Source organism: Rhipicephalus microplus, chromosome X (genome assembly GCF_043290135.1).
Source record: "Rhipicephalus microplus isolate Deutch F79 chromosome X, USDA_Rmic, whole genome shotgun sequence".
Lineage (NCBI taxonomy): Eukaryota > Metazoa > Arthropoda > Arachnida > Ixodida > Ixodidae > Rhipicephalus > Rhipicephalus microplus.
This window is the reverse complement of record NC_134710.1, coordinates 385,045,021-385,061,612: the sequence shown is the minus strand read 5'-3', so window position 1 is coordinate 385,061,612 and position 16,592 is coordinate 385,045,021. Positions and strand designations below refer to the sequence as shown.

The following is a 16,592-nucleotide window of genomic DNA, read 5'->3' as shown; positions in this document are numbered from 1 at the left end:
ATTAGAGTTTCTAGCGTGCGTGAAACGGCTTGAGGCTGGCGACATGCATGAAATCGGTTCGCTCACGGCACCGCTGAGAGTTCGCAATGCCATCCGAGATAACGTCCTAGTATATCCTCCTAGTCCATAGCGTCTGAACGACCATATTGTCTCACCCGAAGTATAGTAGCTTTTCACTAAATCCACATTGCCGTATCGCTGCCCAGAGCCACGCGCGCTCTCTAGGCTGGTACTCCACGATGCGTTATCAAGGGTTGAAGCGACAGCTGTCGGTATTTTGATAAGACTGGATGCACAGACGAGTGAGTTGTCGGAATTTTCGACGCGCAGTAGGTAGGCTGTGATGTCAATGTTTTTTTTTCATCGATGACGTATTCTAACAAGGCGTCGAGTGTTGTTAGTGAATCTGTCCGTAGACCTAATTGCGAAGCTCACAAACAGAAGGATGACATCCAATGTCTCATACACGACGTCGATATACATGGCCAGCATGTTGGCGATGTCCTTGTTTAGGCGCTTGGTATGGTCATGGTTTTTGAGAGGTACGAATGGTCCAGTGGTGGCTTGTTTGGATGTATTTCAATATCGCCCGAGTTAAATCCACCGTGAAGGCCATACCTCTGTTAATGATTAGGACCTGTGGGGCGCCATGACGCAGAACAACGTTTTCAACAAAAAACTTTGCTACTTTGGCTGCACTGACTTTAGGTAGTTCCTTGATTCAGCAAAGCGGTTGAGGTTGTCAATGGCGTTACCGATTAATTTATTCCAAAAAGTCGACGTAGGCAACGGTCGCAGTAGGTCCATACTGATTTTCTGGAACGGCTGGTGAGGTGGTTCAATCGGCTGACGCAAGCCTTCTGGTCCTGCTGACGGTGTCTTCCGCCGCTGACAGTCTCTTCATGTCTTCACGTAAGGAGTCATGTCGGTGGCCAGACATGGCCAGTATTAGCGTTTCTGTATTCTTGCGAGCATGCGGAAAACACACAGGTGTCAAGCCATTTGGCCACCAGTTTTGCAGGAAGAACGCTGCCAGTCCTCTTTTAGATACTTTTTCAACAGTGGGGCTTTTACATTGAAAGCATTCTACAAGGATATTTAGTTACAGGTCAGCTCACTGCCACTCTACGAAGTTGTTGGCAGTTATGGTCCCAAGAATCAGTCATTATGTGGGTCTTCCTGCGCCGGTGGTAAGACAGGGGCGCGAGACAGGCATTCTGCATCGAACTGTTTTTGTCCAGTCTTGTGAGCGAAGGTAGAGTCGAATGCTTGAAGTCTCAAGCGTAGTGGTTGCTCACAACTTTGAATGGCCTGCCGTATACAAAGGTAGGGGCGGAATTTCGATGTAACGCACATGATGACAAGGCGCTTCATTTCTGTTGTGGAACGGTTGGCCTCTGCCTTTGATAGCAACCAGCTAGCATAACATATGATCATTTCCAGTTCGCAAGTCATTTGTTCAAGAATGGCTTTGAGTCCTACACTGATTGAGTAAGTGTGTATTTCTGTGCTGCGAATTTGTTGAAATGTGCAAGTGGCAGGTGTCGCAAGTAGCCGCCTGCGGGTGTGGTTTTAGTTTCTAGAATTCTTCCTCTTGTGGTGTTTTCCACTTGTACTTCACGTCGGTCTTAGTAAGGCTAATGTGTGGCTTGGCAATGTGGGCAATGTTTTTGAAAAGCCACCTGCAATAGGCGCACAGGCCAAAAAATCCACGCATAGCCTTCTTGTCGATGAGCGGCAAAAAGGCAGGGATAAAGCGATTTTTCGACGGTTGGGGTGAACTGCGTACTTGCAGACTACGTGTGAGAATAAGAGTTTGTCGTATGGAAAGCGACACTTTCCTGGGTTCAGGGTGACTCCGGAGGTTCTAATTGCTTGCAATAAAGTGTTAAGGCGCCAGAGGTGCTCTTAGAAGTTTGATGGAACTTGACGGCTTGTGGATGTGAGAATTGGCATTGGCAGCGAGGTCAGCCAGCAGCAGTGACCAGGGTTTCAGCACCAAACATATGTGGCGGCTACGACGTAACTGGCGCGGCAGAATTTAGGCGGAAGCCATCGTTGCCGTCACCAAACACGATTCACTTTGTTTGTTTGCCTTGCTGGCTAGCGCATTTGTTATATTTTCAACAATGAAAACACGACTGCGTCATCCAGGTACTCAAGGCAAGTCTGCCACTTTAAGCTGGGCAGTACTGTATCCATAAGGCGTTAGAATGTAGCGGGGGCTGAGCAATGACCGAAAAACGTGGCCTTGAAATAGAACTGGCCGTCTGATGTTATAAAAGCAGTATTTTCTCAGTTTCTATAGTCGATTTTAATAGGGCAGTAGCCTGCCTTTAGGTTCGTTGGCGAATAGTACTTAGGGTTGCATAATCGATTGAAGGTGTTGTCTATAAAGGCTGGTGCACACTGGCGACTAGCAGTGGTCCTGCGACTATTCACGACTGGTGACCAAAAAGCGACTGATGTTCACATCGACAGAGGCTGCATGCGAGTGACCGGAAGTCGAAAAACTAGAGGGTCATGTCCGGATCTCGTTATCAGCGAAAACTCTGGAGACCGGCCCTGATCAGCTGATCGCCACCAGTAGAGTGAGCAGAGCAAACTGAGCGCGCCACATTTATTGTTTTCGTTCGTTCTCGCACAGCCTTCCCAAGAGCGTCAAAGAGTTCAATTCAAGCGAAGAACAAGAGATTGTCATGGTGCTGGAGGGCTGTACCATGGTGTCAGCGCTGGCAGCACAGATGCCTCCAAAGAAAAAAAAGCTGGTGGTGGGTGTGACTGTACCTTCGATCACGACAGTTGGCCGGCCATGCAAGCCGCCCACCTTCTGAGCTGCGCTGAGACGATGAGTAGTATTTCCGAGTGTCGTGCGTATTGAGAAACCCTCTTGAATATATTTTGTCTTGCCGCAGCCTGCAATGCGGCACAAACGCGTCTCGAATGCGCTGCATTGAATGCGGTGACAAGTCAAGTTCAAGACAAAAAACTATTCTGAATATGGAGGAAACATATTGCACAATTTATTTTCTTTTTATTTTGACAGTTGTTAGCTTCTTACGAATGCCACCACGTAAATTCGACGCTTTGCTTCAGCTGCTGCGCCCCGCCATCTCCAAGCCAAGTATTCCGTGGTGGCCATGGTGCCACAGACCCAGAGGAATGCACTCGTTTGTATATGGCGGCAGAAGGCCAGTGCAATGAAAAAACAAAAAAACTAAAATTGAGCATGGCTGATGGGTTCCAGCAGCTTTGCGACTGCAGTGGCGCAACTGAAAAATTGGTCAAGAAGCGACTAATTTAATTTTAAGGGGTTTTCTTCGTGCCCTATGGATTCAGGCAGGTTATTCCAGTTTTCAATGGCAGTAGGTAAAAATGATTTATTGAAAGCGTTAGTTTAACCACGTAAGCGCTGTAAACATAGGGAGTTAAAGAGGCGATGCGATGACCGGGCGGGAGGTAGAAGAACGGTATTGCGTTGCGACGGGAAATTATGGTATAGTTTGTGCAGAAGGCCGAGCCGAGTGGCTTTACGGCGAATTTCTAGAGGCGGGAGGTTGAGGGATAGTTCGATACTGGTAATACTTAAGCGAGAACTGTATTGTGATGAATCTGGCAGCGCGATTTTGAATTGCTTCTAATGCGTCGATTAGGTAATTTTGGTGAAATAAATAAATGTCACTTTTTCTAACTTGTGCATCGCAAGATAACAAAAAAAGTGAGGGAAGCAGAATGCAACACCTAAACGCCACGACCCACCTAGTTGTGCCACGCGTGAGAGGCGGCTGCGCCGAGCCTTAGGCCTAATTAGCCGCTTGACAACAACCGGCATCCACCCAGCACCCAGCCTAGGCGCAAAATGGGCAGCCGCAAGGCGACGTCGACTCTGTAAGGTGATCTTACTCGCTCGCCGCACACAGCAGCTTACCGAGCGGTCGGTGCCTACCGTCCCGGACTGTGTCACGACGCTCCGCCGTCCAGCCGCAAGACAAGATAGCAACGGCACTCGGCTCCCTGAGACCGAAGAGGTAGAAGAAGCTATTCACAGAAAATCGGACCACCTACCAGGCCTCCGCACTCACTCGCTTCGGGCTTAGCCTACAATCCACGTGTTCTAAGCCCTGCTCACCCCAGGATGCAGACCACATGGCTCTCGCCCCAACTGAGCAACGTTCGTTAAAACCAACCACAAAAAACCACTTGCGAGCAGAGAAAAACTCAACGTGCCGACAAGTTCAAACACGTCACAAGCGATCTCTTCGCTATCAACAAAGCGCACTACTCACGCTAGCAATGGAAGTCCCCCTAAGCACCCTTGGCCTACTCTTCTCAAACTAAACAAAAATGGCTGTTCCGAACCATGAAAACTGACGTCCGATGCTTCAAGAACTCCCTTTGGGCAGCCAGTGTGGGGTCTCGATGTGGAGAGAGTGCCACGCTCTTAGAGTGAACGAACCCAGTAGAACAAACCAAAACAACACACATATATTTAACTACTTTAGAACTACGATATCGAATTACTATACCATCAGTTAGGAATAACATGCTAAAACAACTTTTCACAAAACTAGATAACACACAACATAACAAGTACAGTAACACACCCAAGGCGGCGTCGCCAACGCTGTTAGAAGGCGGCGTCAGACCTGTGCTGCTGAGGAGGGTGCTAAGAATCCCTAGGTATGAACAGACTGCCATTAGAATCTGAACATGGCTAATTTCAACACTACAACGCTATCTAGTGAGGCTAGTCTAGCTGTGCTATGCGAGGAATTAGAGGGTGGTAAATAGAATGTAATGGGGCTCAGCGAAATTCGGTGGACAAGTGAGGCTTATACAGTGCTGAAGAATGGAGAAGTCCTATGCTACCATGGATTAGTTGACAAAATAACTAGGAGTGGGGTTTCTCATAAACAAGAGTATCGCTGGCAACATTGAAGAATACTATAGCACCAGTGAGAACGTGGCAAGTATCATAATTACGTTTAAGGAAAGGTACAAAATGAAGGCGGTACTGGCCTACGCGCCTACATCGAGCCGTATTAATCATTTGGTTGAATGCTTTTATGAAGACGTAAAGACAGCCATTAATAAAGACACAGTGTACTTTTCTTATGGATGACTTTAATGCCAATGTAGGCAAGAAACAGGCTGGAGACCATGCAGTGGGAGAATATATCATCGGTTCTAGAAATGCCAGAGGGGAGTTATTAGGAGAGTTCGCAGAACGTAATATCTTACGGATTACGAATACCTTCTTCAGAAAACGGGCTAACTGTAAGTGGAAGTGGCGAAGTCCGAATGATGAAACTAAAAAAGAAATTGGCTTCATTATGTGCGCACACTCAGACATTGTACAGGATGTAGAAGTAGTTGGCAAGATTAGATGCAGTGACCATAGAATAGTAAGACCTCAATACACCTAGAGTTAAACAAAGACAAAAACTGCTACGCAAGAAGCCAATTAGCGAACTGGTGGTGAGAGATATATTACAGGAATTCCGAGTTTTCCTTCAGAATCGATTCGAGGCACTACATGAGATAACTGACCTTAGCGTTGACACAATGAGCAGTAATAAATAATATTAGCACCCTCAAAGAGTGTGCCAATGAAGTTGAAGGTTCAGTCACTAGACGAGAAACTGGCAAACTATCTCAGGAGACATAACTCTTATTAAGAGACGACAATCAATGAAAGCATTTAATGCAACTAACAAAATAGAGCTAGTGGAGCTTTCGAAGTTAATCAATAGCCGTAAAGTGGCCGACATCAATAGGTGTAACATGGAAAGAACTGAGCAGGCTGTAAAAAGTGGCAGAAGCCTAAAATCTGCGAAGGCAGACATGTTCATTGCCAAAATCAAATGTACGCATTGAGAAACAAGGAAGGCAATGTCATACTAGTATGGATAGACTAGTCAGTTGGTGGAGGAGTTCTACAGAGAGCTGTACAGAAGCCAAAAGAACCAGGATGGTATTGAGGATGGTATCGGGAGAAACTATAATGGTCCAAGAAAATTTGACATCCTACCAGTAAGACAGGCGAAGTGAGTAAAGCCCCAGAAGGAATGCAAAGAGACGAAGCCGCTGGTAAGAATAAAGTAACAACGGGCCTCTTGAAATATGGCGGAGAAATTGTGTTGGAAAAATTAGCCACCTTATCTAGAAAGTCTCTGTTCACTAGGAGGGTATAAGAATAGTTAGAACGCCAACATCACCCTAATTCATAAGAAAGGAGATGTGAAAAGCTTGAAAATTACAGGCCGATTGGCTTACTTTTCGTTCTCTACAAAATATTTACAAAAATAATACCTAATAGAGTTAGGATGATATTAGAGTTCAATGATGATATTAGACTTCAAAGGACCAAGCAGAATTTCATACTGGCTACTCCAAGACAGACCATATTCATACCATCAATCAGGTAATAGAGAAATGCGCTGAATACAAACAACCCGTATACATAGCTTTTATAAATTACGAGAAGGCGTTTGACTCAGTCGAGACATCAGCAGTAATGCAGGCACTATGGAATCAGGGCATCGAAGAAACTGACGTAAATATATTGGAAGAAATTTACAGAGGATCCGCAGCCACCATAGTTTTCCATAAAGAAATCGAAAGAGTTCCAATATTGAAGGGTGTAAGGCAAGACTCTAGACTGGGAAGAGTTAAGGATAAGAGTTATATGAGAGTACCTTAGTAACCTGCGATTCACTGATGACATAGCTTTGATGAGTAATTCAGGTGACGAATTACAGTTCATAATTACTGAACTGAACACGCAAAGCAGAAAAGTAGGCCTGTAAATTATTATGCACAAAACTAAAGTAATGTGCAACAATCTAGGCAAAAAACAGCACCCTGCGATACTTGGAGAGGTGGTGGATGTCGTTAAGGTATACGTCTACTTAACACACGTAATAACCGCGGAGCCAAACAACGAGATTGAAGAAAATGGAAGAATAAGAATGGGGTGGAGCATATTTGGTAAGCACTCTCAACACATGACTGGCAGATTGACACTATCCTTCTAGAGGAACGTATATAACAGTTGCATGTTGTCAGTACTTATCTACAGAGCAGAAACCTGGAGGCTTAGAAAGAGGGTTCCGCTTAAATTGAGGACGACGAGGCCAGTGATGGAAAAGAAAATAATAGGTGTAACCTTAAGAGACAAGAACAGAGCAGAATGGGTCCGGGAACAAACTGGGGTTTAGGGTATCCTAGTTGAAATGAAGAAAAATAAATGGACATGGACCGGACACGTAGCACGTATGGAGGATAACCGAAGGTCATTAAGGGTAACTGACTGGATTCCCAGAGAAGGGAAACGCATGAAAGGAAGACAGAGATATTAAAATTAGGTGGGCCGATGATATTAAAAAGTTTGCCGGTATAACGTGGCCACGGAAAGCACATGACTGGGTTATTTGGTGGATCATGGGAAAGGCCTTTGCCCTGCAGAGGGCATAGTCAGGCTGATGATGATGATAAAACTTAAGAACTGTTTCTATCGTTAGTATATGAAATTTGCATGAAGGAAAGGTCAAACTTGCCTCTAAATACACAAAGACTTGAACATTATTTGCGACAAATTTGGGTAATCCAAGACATAACCTTTCGACCTCTTTTTCCAGGAGTACCAGAGGACACAATTTATAACCTGACTCACCCGAATATAAACACATTCAAATTTAAAAACGGGCCGTAAGTGTTTTTATATCATATCTAATGCTTCTCTCCACGTGCCCGACCTACTGTTGCATAGCCTTTGTAGGACTTCTAGCGCCAGTACTCGTATCTTGGCTCTGTACTCATTGTGTGTATGCCAAAGAAACTTGTTATCATAAATAACTCCTACTTTACCTACTTTACCTACTTTACCGAGTCCTCTTGTGGTATATTCTGCAGGTTGCAAGCTTATCTGTTAGTAACTGGGTTATCGAAAAGGAAAAGTATAATTGCGCTTTTTTTATTATTAAGAGATATATGAATCACCCTTAATCATTTTCAATGGCACACATATACGATTGTAAGCGAGTACATAAAGAATGTGTATCAGTATCTGAAGTGAAAAATGCTATGTAGTCTGCGTATACATATGAGTATATTTCATCATGACTGGGAATGGTGCCTAATGATATAATAAAAAGAACAGGCGTAGTAACTGCTCCCTGAAGAACTCCTTGTAACTCTGACCATATGTATCTGGAATTACTTTTTAGTGAGCAATAAGACACCCTTCCTCTTAGAAACTCCTTAAACCATGTCACAATGTAGTTAAGGATGTCATAGTTATTTAATTGATCCAACAATACTTTATGTTCAACGCTATCAAAGGGTTTTGAGATATCCAATGTTACCAGGGCTGCTATTTGTCTGCGACGGTGCGCTAGTTTGGTACGGCTCTCCAAGGGCACATGGGCATGCCAAATAGAGCATCCGAGTCTATAACCAATTTGGAAGCGGCTCAGAATTTCTTTGTCTCCTAATAAATAGTGAGACGAGCATAAACAATTTTTTTTCTATATTTAACCAGATTATAAGTTATTGCCATGGGACCAATATTGTCAGAGATGTTACTTCCGCAGTTGTTTTAAACACCGGAAATATTTTAGCAGTTTTCCAACTAAAATAAATCTAAGAGAACTTTATAAAATTGATAATTATAGTTATTACAATATCAGTAGCCTCATTGACGGGTGCTTTAACAATTCTGTAGTTATTCCGTCACCGCCTGGTGTAGAATTTGGAAGTCCTTTCGTAACCGTGGCCTGCTCAGTCAATAAAATCTCACTGAAATCAACACTCTGTGTTTTACATTGTGTAAAGTGATAGGAGAGACGAGAATCTGTTTTTAGACCATTCGCTATATTGTATAGCATTTGTTTGATTTCTTCCTCAGTTAAAACAGATGAATCCTTGTTTGGACCATGAAGAATTTTTCTACTACGAAGACATCTGAAAAGCGCGCTCATATTTTTTGCTTCCGATAGAAAATCATAATTATCAGTGTCGTACAAATCTTTTGCTTAAGTTATGTGTGTTTGGATGTAGTTCGGTGAAATTTATAGTCGCTCCCAGTTTTCGGACACTGGTTATGTGCAGTCCTGTACAACTTTAGAAGGCAGGAGAGGCCCCTCCCAGATGACCAAATTGGAGCAGCCGATTCGCTCAGTGAATAAATAAATAGTCTTGCTTAAGTAAATGCGACTGCTTATAACACCCGTATTCCGATAAAGAACTCCCGCCGTGATGGTCGAGTGGCTAAGGTACTCGGCTGCTGACCCGCAGGTCGTGAGATTGAATCCCGGCTGCGGCGGCTGCATTTACGACGGAGGCGGAAATGTTGAAGGCCCGTGCGCTCAGATGTGGGTACACGTCAAAGAACCCCAGATGGTCGAAATTTCTGGAGCCCTCCACTACAGCGTCTCCCGTAATCATATGTTGGTTTTGGGACGTTAAACCCCACATATAAATCAATTTGATAAGGAACGTGCGTCACACAACATGCTCGATTTGAGAGTGGCGTAGAAACATATTTCAATTCAGGCATATCTGAATTGAAACGCTATCGTTCCCTGATCACATTTGGAGAGCTCGAAATGCTCATTCGAGCAGCACATGCTCAGCTATCATATCACGCTGCCGCCAAAGATCGGTCATTTTCGCGTTTAACTGGAAACAATGAAGACAGCATGCTCTTCGTCGGTAGGATCATCACCGGCCGTCAGGCTCAAGACGTCACCTGATGTGCGCGCCTTTTGGAAGAGGCTCATATGAATCCGCCTTTGAGGAGAAAATGCCGCTGCTTTCTAAAGTTTTACCCGACTATAGTAAGCTTTTCCAGGCTGCTTCCCTTTCATCCTCTTATAATCTCGTGAACAATCAGCGTTCCACAAAGAATTGAACGAATGGTCTTTCTTTGACTCTAATATAAATTTCGAACATTTTTCCACAGGTTCCTAAAGCACCACAAATTTGCTTTGATTTTTGTTCTTTAGAAGCATCGGATAGTGAATAAATTGTTGACATCAAGTAGTTTTTCAGTATATAGGTTTTCAAATGTATTTATTTTTGAGCAGTAAATGTCAATGGATGAACAATATCGCACTATCAATGGTCGACCAAAAAGATACAGAGATACTACTGCTAGAGAACGTGAGATCGATTATAGAGCCGGTTAGACTTCCCGCAGATTTATGAGATACTGAGTTCCTGCAAAGGAACTTTTTATCTAATGAACAGTTTCACAGCCGCTTACCACAGGAATCTGTCTTTGAAAGCCAAGAAATATGATGCGAATTAAAGTACCGAGAAATTAATATTTCTCGCCCGCAAAGATTTAGAGCCCTGTTAATATGGCTTGTACACTGCACACTGCAGAGAAAGTAAATGTTTTTAATTTAGGTTGGAAAACATCCGGGTAGAACTAGCTCTGTGGTTGAAAAGTGACTGTCTGGATCCGTAACTTGAAAAATTATTTTCGCCTTATGACATATTTTACTCGAAGTAAAAGTGATTAGACCTCCGCCTCAAGTATCTCGGTTCAATCGAAAACACCTGGAAGACTTTAAGCTAAGGTCTTTCCCTAGTTAACCAAGTTTGCTCGTAGTAAAATTGTATCCTGTATAAATTGATTTACAAGCGAAAATAACTCTACCGAAGCTGAAAAGATGAAGTGGCCGTTCCACTAAAGCACTTTAAACGACCCTATGGTGAAGAAACTGCAGCAGTTGAAATTTCCTTCTCTAGTATGCTTTCTTTCAGAATAGGTTTAAGGGCGAAGCTCCTTTTAGTCTAATCTTGTCACTAGTCGAGCGCAGCCAAAAGAAGAAGAGACGAGAAAAAAGTAGGCAAAATAAATGAACGAACATTTCTCGTCTCATATCCTAGATTATATTACTCTGCCGCTACTCTCTGAAGTGCCGCTACTCAACGATTGACTGCTGATCGCGCTTTGCCTGAGTGCGCGGAGAACGAGTGCCTCTATCAGTCTCCTGAAGAGTCGCCATACGAGGTGGGTCGTTGGTAGGGCATGGACGAAGCAGAGTGGTGTGTGCTTCGAAGACGCTTGCGCTCGGCTTTCTTGGCTCCCGTCTCGTCGGTGTTACCCACGCACCGTCTGCGTTCTCGAACGCGATCGTACCAATGGAGGCAAGCACGAATAGACGGACACGAGGTTGTATAGACGAATGAACGCTTCGCCGCACTCATCATCACTCACTCGATGGATATGTTGTGACTTTTTAGCGTCTTTTTTTATTTAAACTGAGGAAAGAAGCATGAGTCCTCGCTAGCGGACGACATTGCTTTCTTTTGAGCACCAGCAGCATGTTCTGTGTCTGTAATGGGCTGCTTTTCAGAAACAGGGGTAGTCGATGAGCTCGTTCACACAATTTCACACTCGTGGTTCGGTATCCGATCTCTTTCCTCATTGGTACACTGTGTAGCTTTCGAATTCCAGGATGATACATCGCCCTGACCAACAGAGTAATATTTTTACCCCATCGTTTCCTTTGGAACTCTGCAAAGTGGAAAATAAAATGACGCATTGCGATCGCAATGACATTCGCCACAACCAAATAATATAAGTGACGCCTTACTAATTAATTATTCTATCAGTGGCTGTCGTATGTTTTCAGGCTGTTCCTAAGATGTTTACTCTTATATTTACAAAGTGACACCGCAGGGGCGCCTGCGCAAGTAGGCGTTTGGTCTGTAGCAAGACCACGGACCCGAGCTAACGGTGGGGTTTCGATCTCCTCCCACGCCCAGCCGTGCGTTGCTTTGCCGTGTCCGCGGAAAAAGGGATTCTGGGGGTTCAGCCGACGCTAGGTGATTGGACCTTTAAGGCCCCCCGGCTGACGCAACACACCCCATTGGCCCCGGCTTCACGTAGACGGCACCCCTGGGCTGACCCACCCAGGGGAAATCGGCAGTCGCTTTTTCCTATTTCTCTCTCCCTACATCTTCGTCTTTATCACTTACTTCTTACCTGTCCTATCGTCTTCTCTTTTCCGTTTACTTCCAACTTTCTTGGCGGCTAGGGTTAACCCTGGAGGACTGACCTTCCTTGGTCAGGACCACACGGTTATAGTAGCAATGTATGGTTAACATGTCTATACATTCCCCTTGTTAGACTCCATGGTGGGTGGCCCGCATAGCTACCGAATGAACATGCTTTTCTATGGAAAAAAGTACCCCCCCCCCTTTCCACAATGATCGGTCCCGTAAAAGGGGTCGCACCGAAGCAAATAGAAACTTTCTGACTAAAGAGAGCGATTACACAAAATTCTTTGTTGTAACGTCATTGACTGAAACTAAGGTTCAGGACATATCACCATTCCCGATTGCAAAAGCAATCAAAGAATGCATTGGAAGCAATTACAGTGAAAAAAAATGAATTCAAGAGATCTCCTCTTAGAAGTGAAAAACAAAAAACAAAGTGACAAAATTAGACACCTTGGAAAAATTGGACAACATGAAGTCCGTGTAACAGCTCACCGATCTCTCAATTACATGATAGGTGTAATATTGGACAATGAACTGCTCAAGTGCACTGACGCGGAAATTGAGGATGCTTTAGCAGATCAAGGTGTACTTGCCGCACGAGCAATCATCATTCGTAGAGATAAGAAGGAAACCCGCACAAGGAATGTAATACTAACATTCACCAGCACGACGCTTCCTGCTGCAGTTAAGGTAGCGTACCTTTACCTACGTGTGAGGCCCTACATACCTAATCGTCACAGGTGTTTCTGGTGACAGTGGTTTGGGTACGGGTCTCATTCATGTCGTGGTAGTCCAACCTGCATGAAATGCGGTCAGAAGGAACATGATGATGGCGAGTGCACCAACCCATTAAACTGTGTGAACTGCAAGGGGCCCCATGCCGCGTACTCACGCTCCTGCCCAGAATGGCAAAAAGAAAAAGACATACTTACACTGAAAACCAAAGAAAACATACCGTATCCAGAAGCGCGCAAGAGAGTGGTCCTTGCCCAAAAGGGCACTTACGCTGAAGCGGTGCGAAGGGGGAAGGCACCGCCGACGGTCTCTGTAGGCACACAGGTCGAACTCCAGGACCTGGTGGCCACGGTCTGTCTTCCAGACAAGAGCGAAAAAAGGCACCAGGTGCGTTTTTTCAGGGAGGCCGCAAAGCCTCGACCAGTGTTGGTGTCAGCCAACCTAATGTCGAGGCAAAGGAGGTCTCAACAACGGTGCTGAGTAGCCAGCCTCACTTGAGGAGGCCAGCATCCTCGCCGGGCACCAACACTGTTGAGCACCCTGGTGGTGCTGAGTCCATGGACGTGAGCACGGACACTAAAAGCCTGACAGACCCTGCTCCAACTTGCAGGGCGATCAGGCAGCCCATAATTCCTCCCTGCCAAGGAGGAAAAGGGAGCGAAAACACATTTTCGGCCCCACAAAAAAAGAAGTGACGAAGCACACGAATAGTGTCGCTTTTTAGCTTATGCACAACTATCTCAAACTACTAAATTTTGTACAAATCATTCGACGTAATGGCATACATCATCCTTTGGAACTGCAGAGGCGTGACACAAAACTTTAGCGGCATTAAGGACATATTTACAAGCTTCTCTCCTGTAGCGTTATGCTTGCAGGAAACGAATACTAAAAGGTTACACTGTTATACGTCGCAACCGCTCGCAAAGCAACCGGCTGTTGGGCTGCCTCACCATTGTTGTCCAAAGTGGTATTGCGAAAAGAGAAGTTATAGTTAACAGTTTCATTGAAACGGCTGCAGTCACCATTTTATCACATAAAACTATCACTATTTGTTCCATATTCATTCCACCTCATACACATTTTACTGTAAAAGATCTAGAATTGATTGCAGAACAGCTACGTAAACCTTTTTAATGGCAGGAGATTTCAATGCGCACAACATACTATGGGGTAGTGTAAAGACAGACAGTAGAGGGCAGGTAAGTGAAGATTTCATTCTTACTAACAATGTGTGTCTTTAAACACTGGATCACCAACATACTGCTCTCCAGGCACAGGAACCATGAGTTGCTTGTATTTGGCACTGTACTCTAGCTCACTGTTTGCTGATTTTACATGGGAAACAATAAACAATCCTTACGGTAGTGGCCATCTACCATCGATTGTAAAAGTAACATCACCACTTCGGACGATACGCTCTCGACCACAGCGTTGGAAGCTTCACAAAGCTAACTGGCCTTTGTTTACACAGAGAGCTGATCTACAGGATCAGTTTTCTGAACACCTAACAGTAGATGAAATAAATGACAAGTTCACCAATTGCATACTGCCTGCGGCAGAGCAAGCTATTCCCCAGTCATTAGCACTAGTGGGAAGAAATCTAAAACCATGGTGGACCAGTGAGTGTGCAAAAGCCGAAAAACTACAAAATAAAGCATTTTGGTACCCCACATGTGACATAAAGGTACCTTTATGTGGTACCCCACATAAAGGTACCCCACATGTGACAACCTCCTCGCGTTCAAACAAGCTAAAGCAAAAGCACGATATATTCGTAGAGATGCAGAAAAATCGTCCTGACAGAAGTACATGTCTACAATCAATAGCACAACCAAATCCAAGAAAATGTGGAACCAGGTTAGAAGATTCAGCGGCGACTACTCCTCATACGAGATACCCATACTTACAGACCCAGGCACACAGACATCTCTAGTGGAGCAGGCTAACATTTTAGGTGAACACTTTTACACTCTATCCAGTTCCGCTAATTACCCGCCATCCTTCCTCGGATACAAACAGACAACCTAAAAACAAAAACTACCAGTAACCGGTGGCCTAGATGCGCCATACAATGCTCCCTTGACACTGTGCTTAAGCACTGTGCTTTCGGCAGGAAAATAGACAGCAGTCAGGCCAGACAGAATTCAATACACAATGCTCGCGCACCTGTCTCAAGCTGCCGTACAAGCATTATTGAAGTTCTTTAACGTGATTTGGAAAACTGGCAAAATGCCCACAAAATGGAAAATGGCAACCATAGTGCCATTTCTAAAGACTGAAAAACCACCCACTTCACCGGGTAGCTATAGGTGCATAACGCTTCCAAGCTGTACGGCAATGTCATACGAAAGCATATTAAACATAAGACCAACGTACACCCTTGAAATAGACAACCTACTAGATGATCATCAGTGTGGGTATAAGAAAGACCATTCAACGATCGATCATTTTGTTCGTCTCGAACACACAGTACGTGAGGCCTTCTTACTTAGGTAACACTGCCTAGCAGTGTTTTTTGACCTGGAGAAGGCCTACGACACTACGTGGAGGTGCGGTTTACTGAAAGACGTGGCGAATCTCGGAATACGCAGAAGAATGCTTAATTGCCTCTCTGACTTTCTATCAAACCGAAACTTTCAGGTACGGTTGGGCTCCACACTATCACGTGTTTTTGTCCAAGAGAATGGTGTGCCGCAGGGTTGCCTGTTAAGCACTACACTCTTCGTAGTCAAAATGAATTCAGTTAATGAAGTAATACCACCCTCCATCATGCACTCATTATACATTGACGATCTTCAGATAGCATGCCGAGCCTTAAGCATATCCACATGTGAAATGCAGCTGCAGCTAACCATCAACAAACTGACCAAATGGGCAGATCAAAACGGCTTTCGCTTTTTTACCCAGAAAACCGTTACCCGACTTTTCTCACAAAAGCGCGGCTTGTATCCGGACCCTGTTCTTAAAATCAACAACAGTGTACTGCCACTCAAGTCAGAACACCAGTTCCTAGGCCTAGTCTTTGACACGAAACTAAACTTCATTTCCCACATGAATTACACAAAAAAGAAAGCAAACAAAGCACTCAACATTCTGAAAATACTATCGTGGAAACACTGGAGTGCCGATCGAGTCTGCCTTTTACGCATATATGGCTCGATCGTGCGCAGCATACTTGACTACCGCAGCGTTATTTAGGGTTCAGCCAGAAAATCTTACCTCAAATGTCTTGACCCAATACATCATCATGGATTGCGCTTGACGACTAGAGCGTATAGAAGCTCACCTGTCCAGAGCTTATATGCTGAGAGCAACGAGCCGTGCCTAGAACAAAGAAGAGCGCTACTTACTGTATCCTATGTTTTAAGAACCAGATCGAAACCAAGACACATATGTCACACTATTGTCTGTGACACCGGTACCACAATACAATACAACAACAGACCGCACACAATAAGACCACTTCTCCTGCGCTTTGAAGAAATATGTCTAGACTACAAAGTACCGAATCAGGCTCTAAGTGTTGTCCAAATACCAGAAAAACTGGCTCCATGGTTGGACTTTTCGCACTACACAGACTTCGCCTTAACTCATTTAAGGAAAAAGGAAACTCCCCGGGAACAAATTATTCAGGATTTCCTAGCCGTACAAAAAAAAATATAACACACACTCTAATTACTACACTGATGGATCAAAAACACAAGAATATACAGGAAGTGCTGCCATGTCAAAACACTCAGAAACATGAATAAAACTGCCACCATTCGTATCTATCTTCACAACAGAAGTATATGCTCTTTTGATTGCTCTCGAAGAAATTTTATCAAGAAATCACA

General features: G+C 44.3%; 1 protein-coding gene across 1 annotated transcript in view; it reads right to left on the bottom strand.

Annotated features, from left to right (window-relative positions):
• The window catches only part of LOC142775409 (uncharacterized), a 48,990-nt gene extending 32,988 nt beyond the window's left edge, over window positions 1–16,002 (bottom strand). Inside the window, exons 1-2 of the mRNA XM_075876808.1 lie at window positions 15,976–16,002; window positions 13,248–13,390 (exon numbers count right to left, since the gene is read on the bottom strand). Of these exons, the coding sequence (XP_075732923.1) occupies window positions 13,248–13,390; window positions 15,976–16,002 (170 nt within the window). The remainder of the gene's footprint in view (window positions 1–13,247; window positions 13,391–15,975) is intronic.
• Window positions 16,003–16,592: the final 590 nt, after the last annotated feature.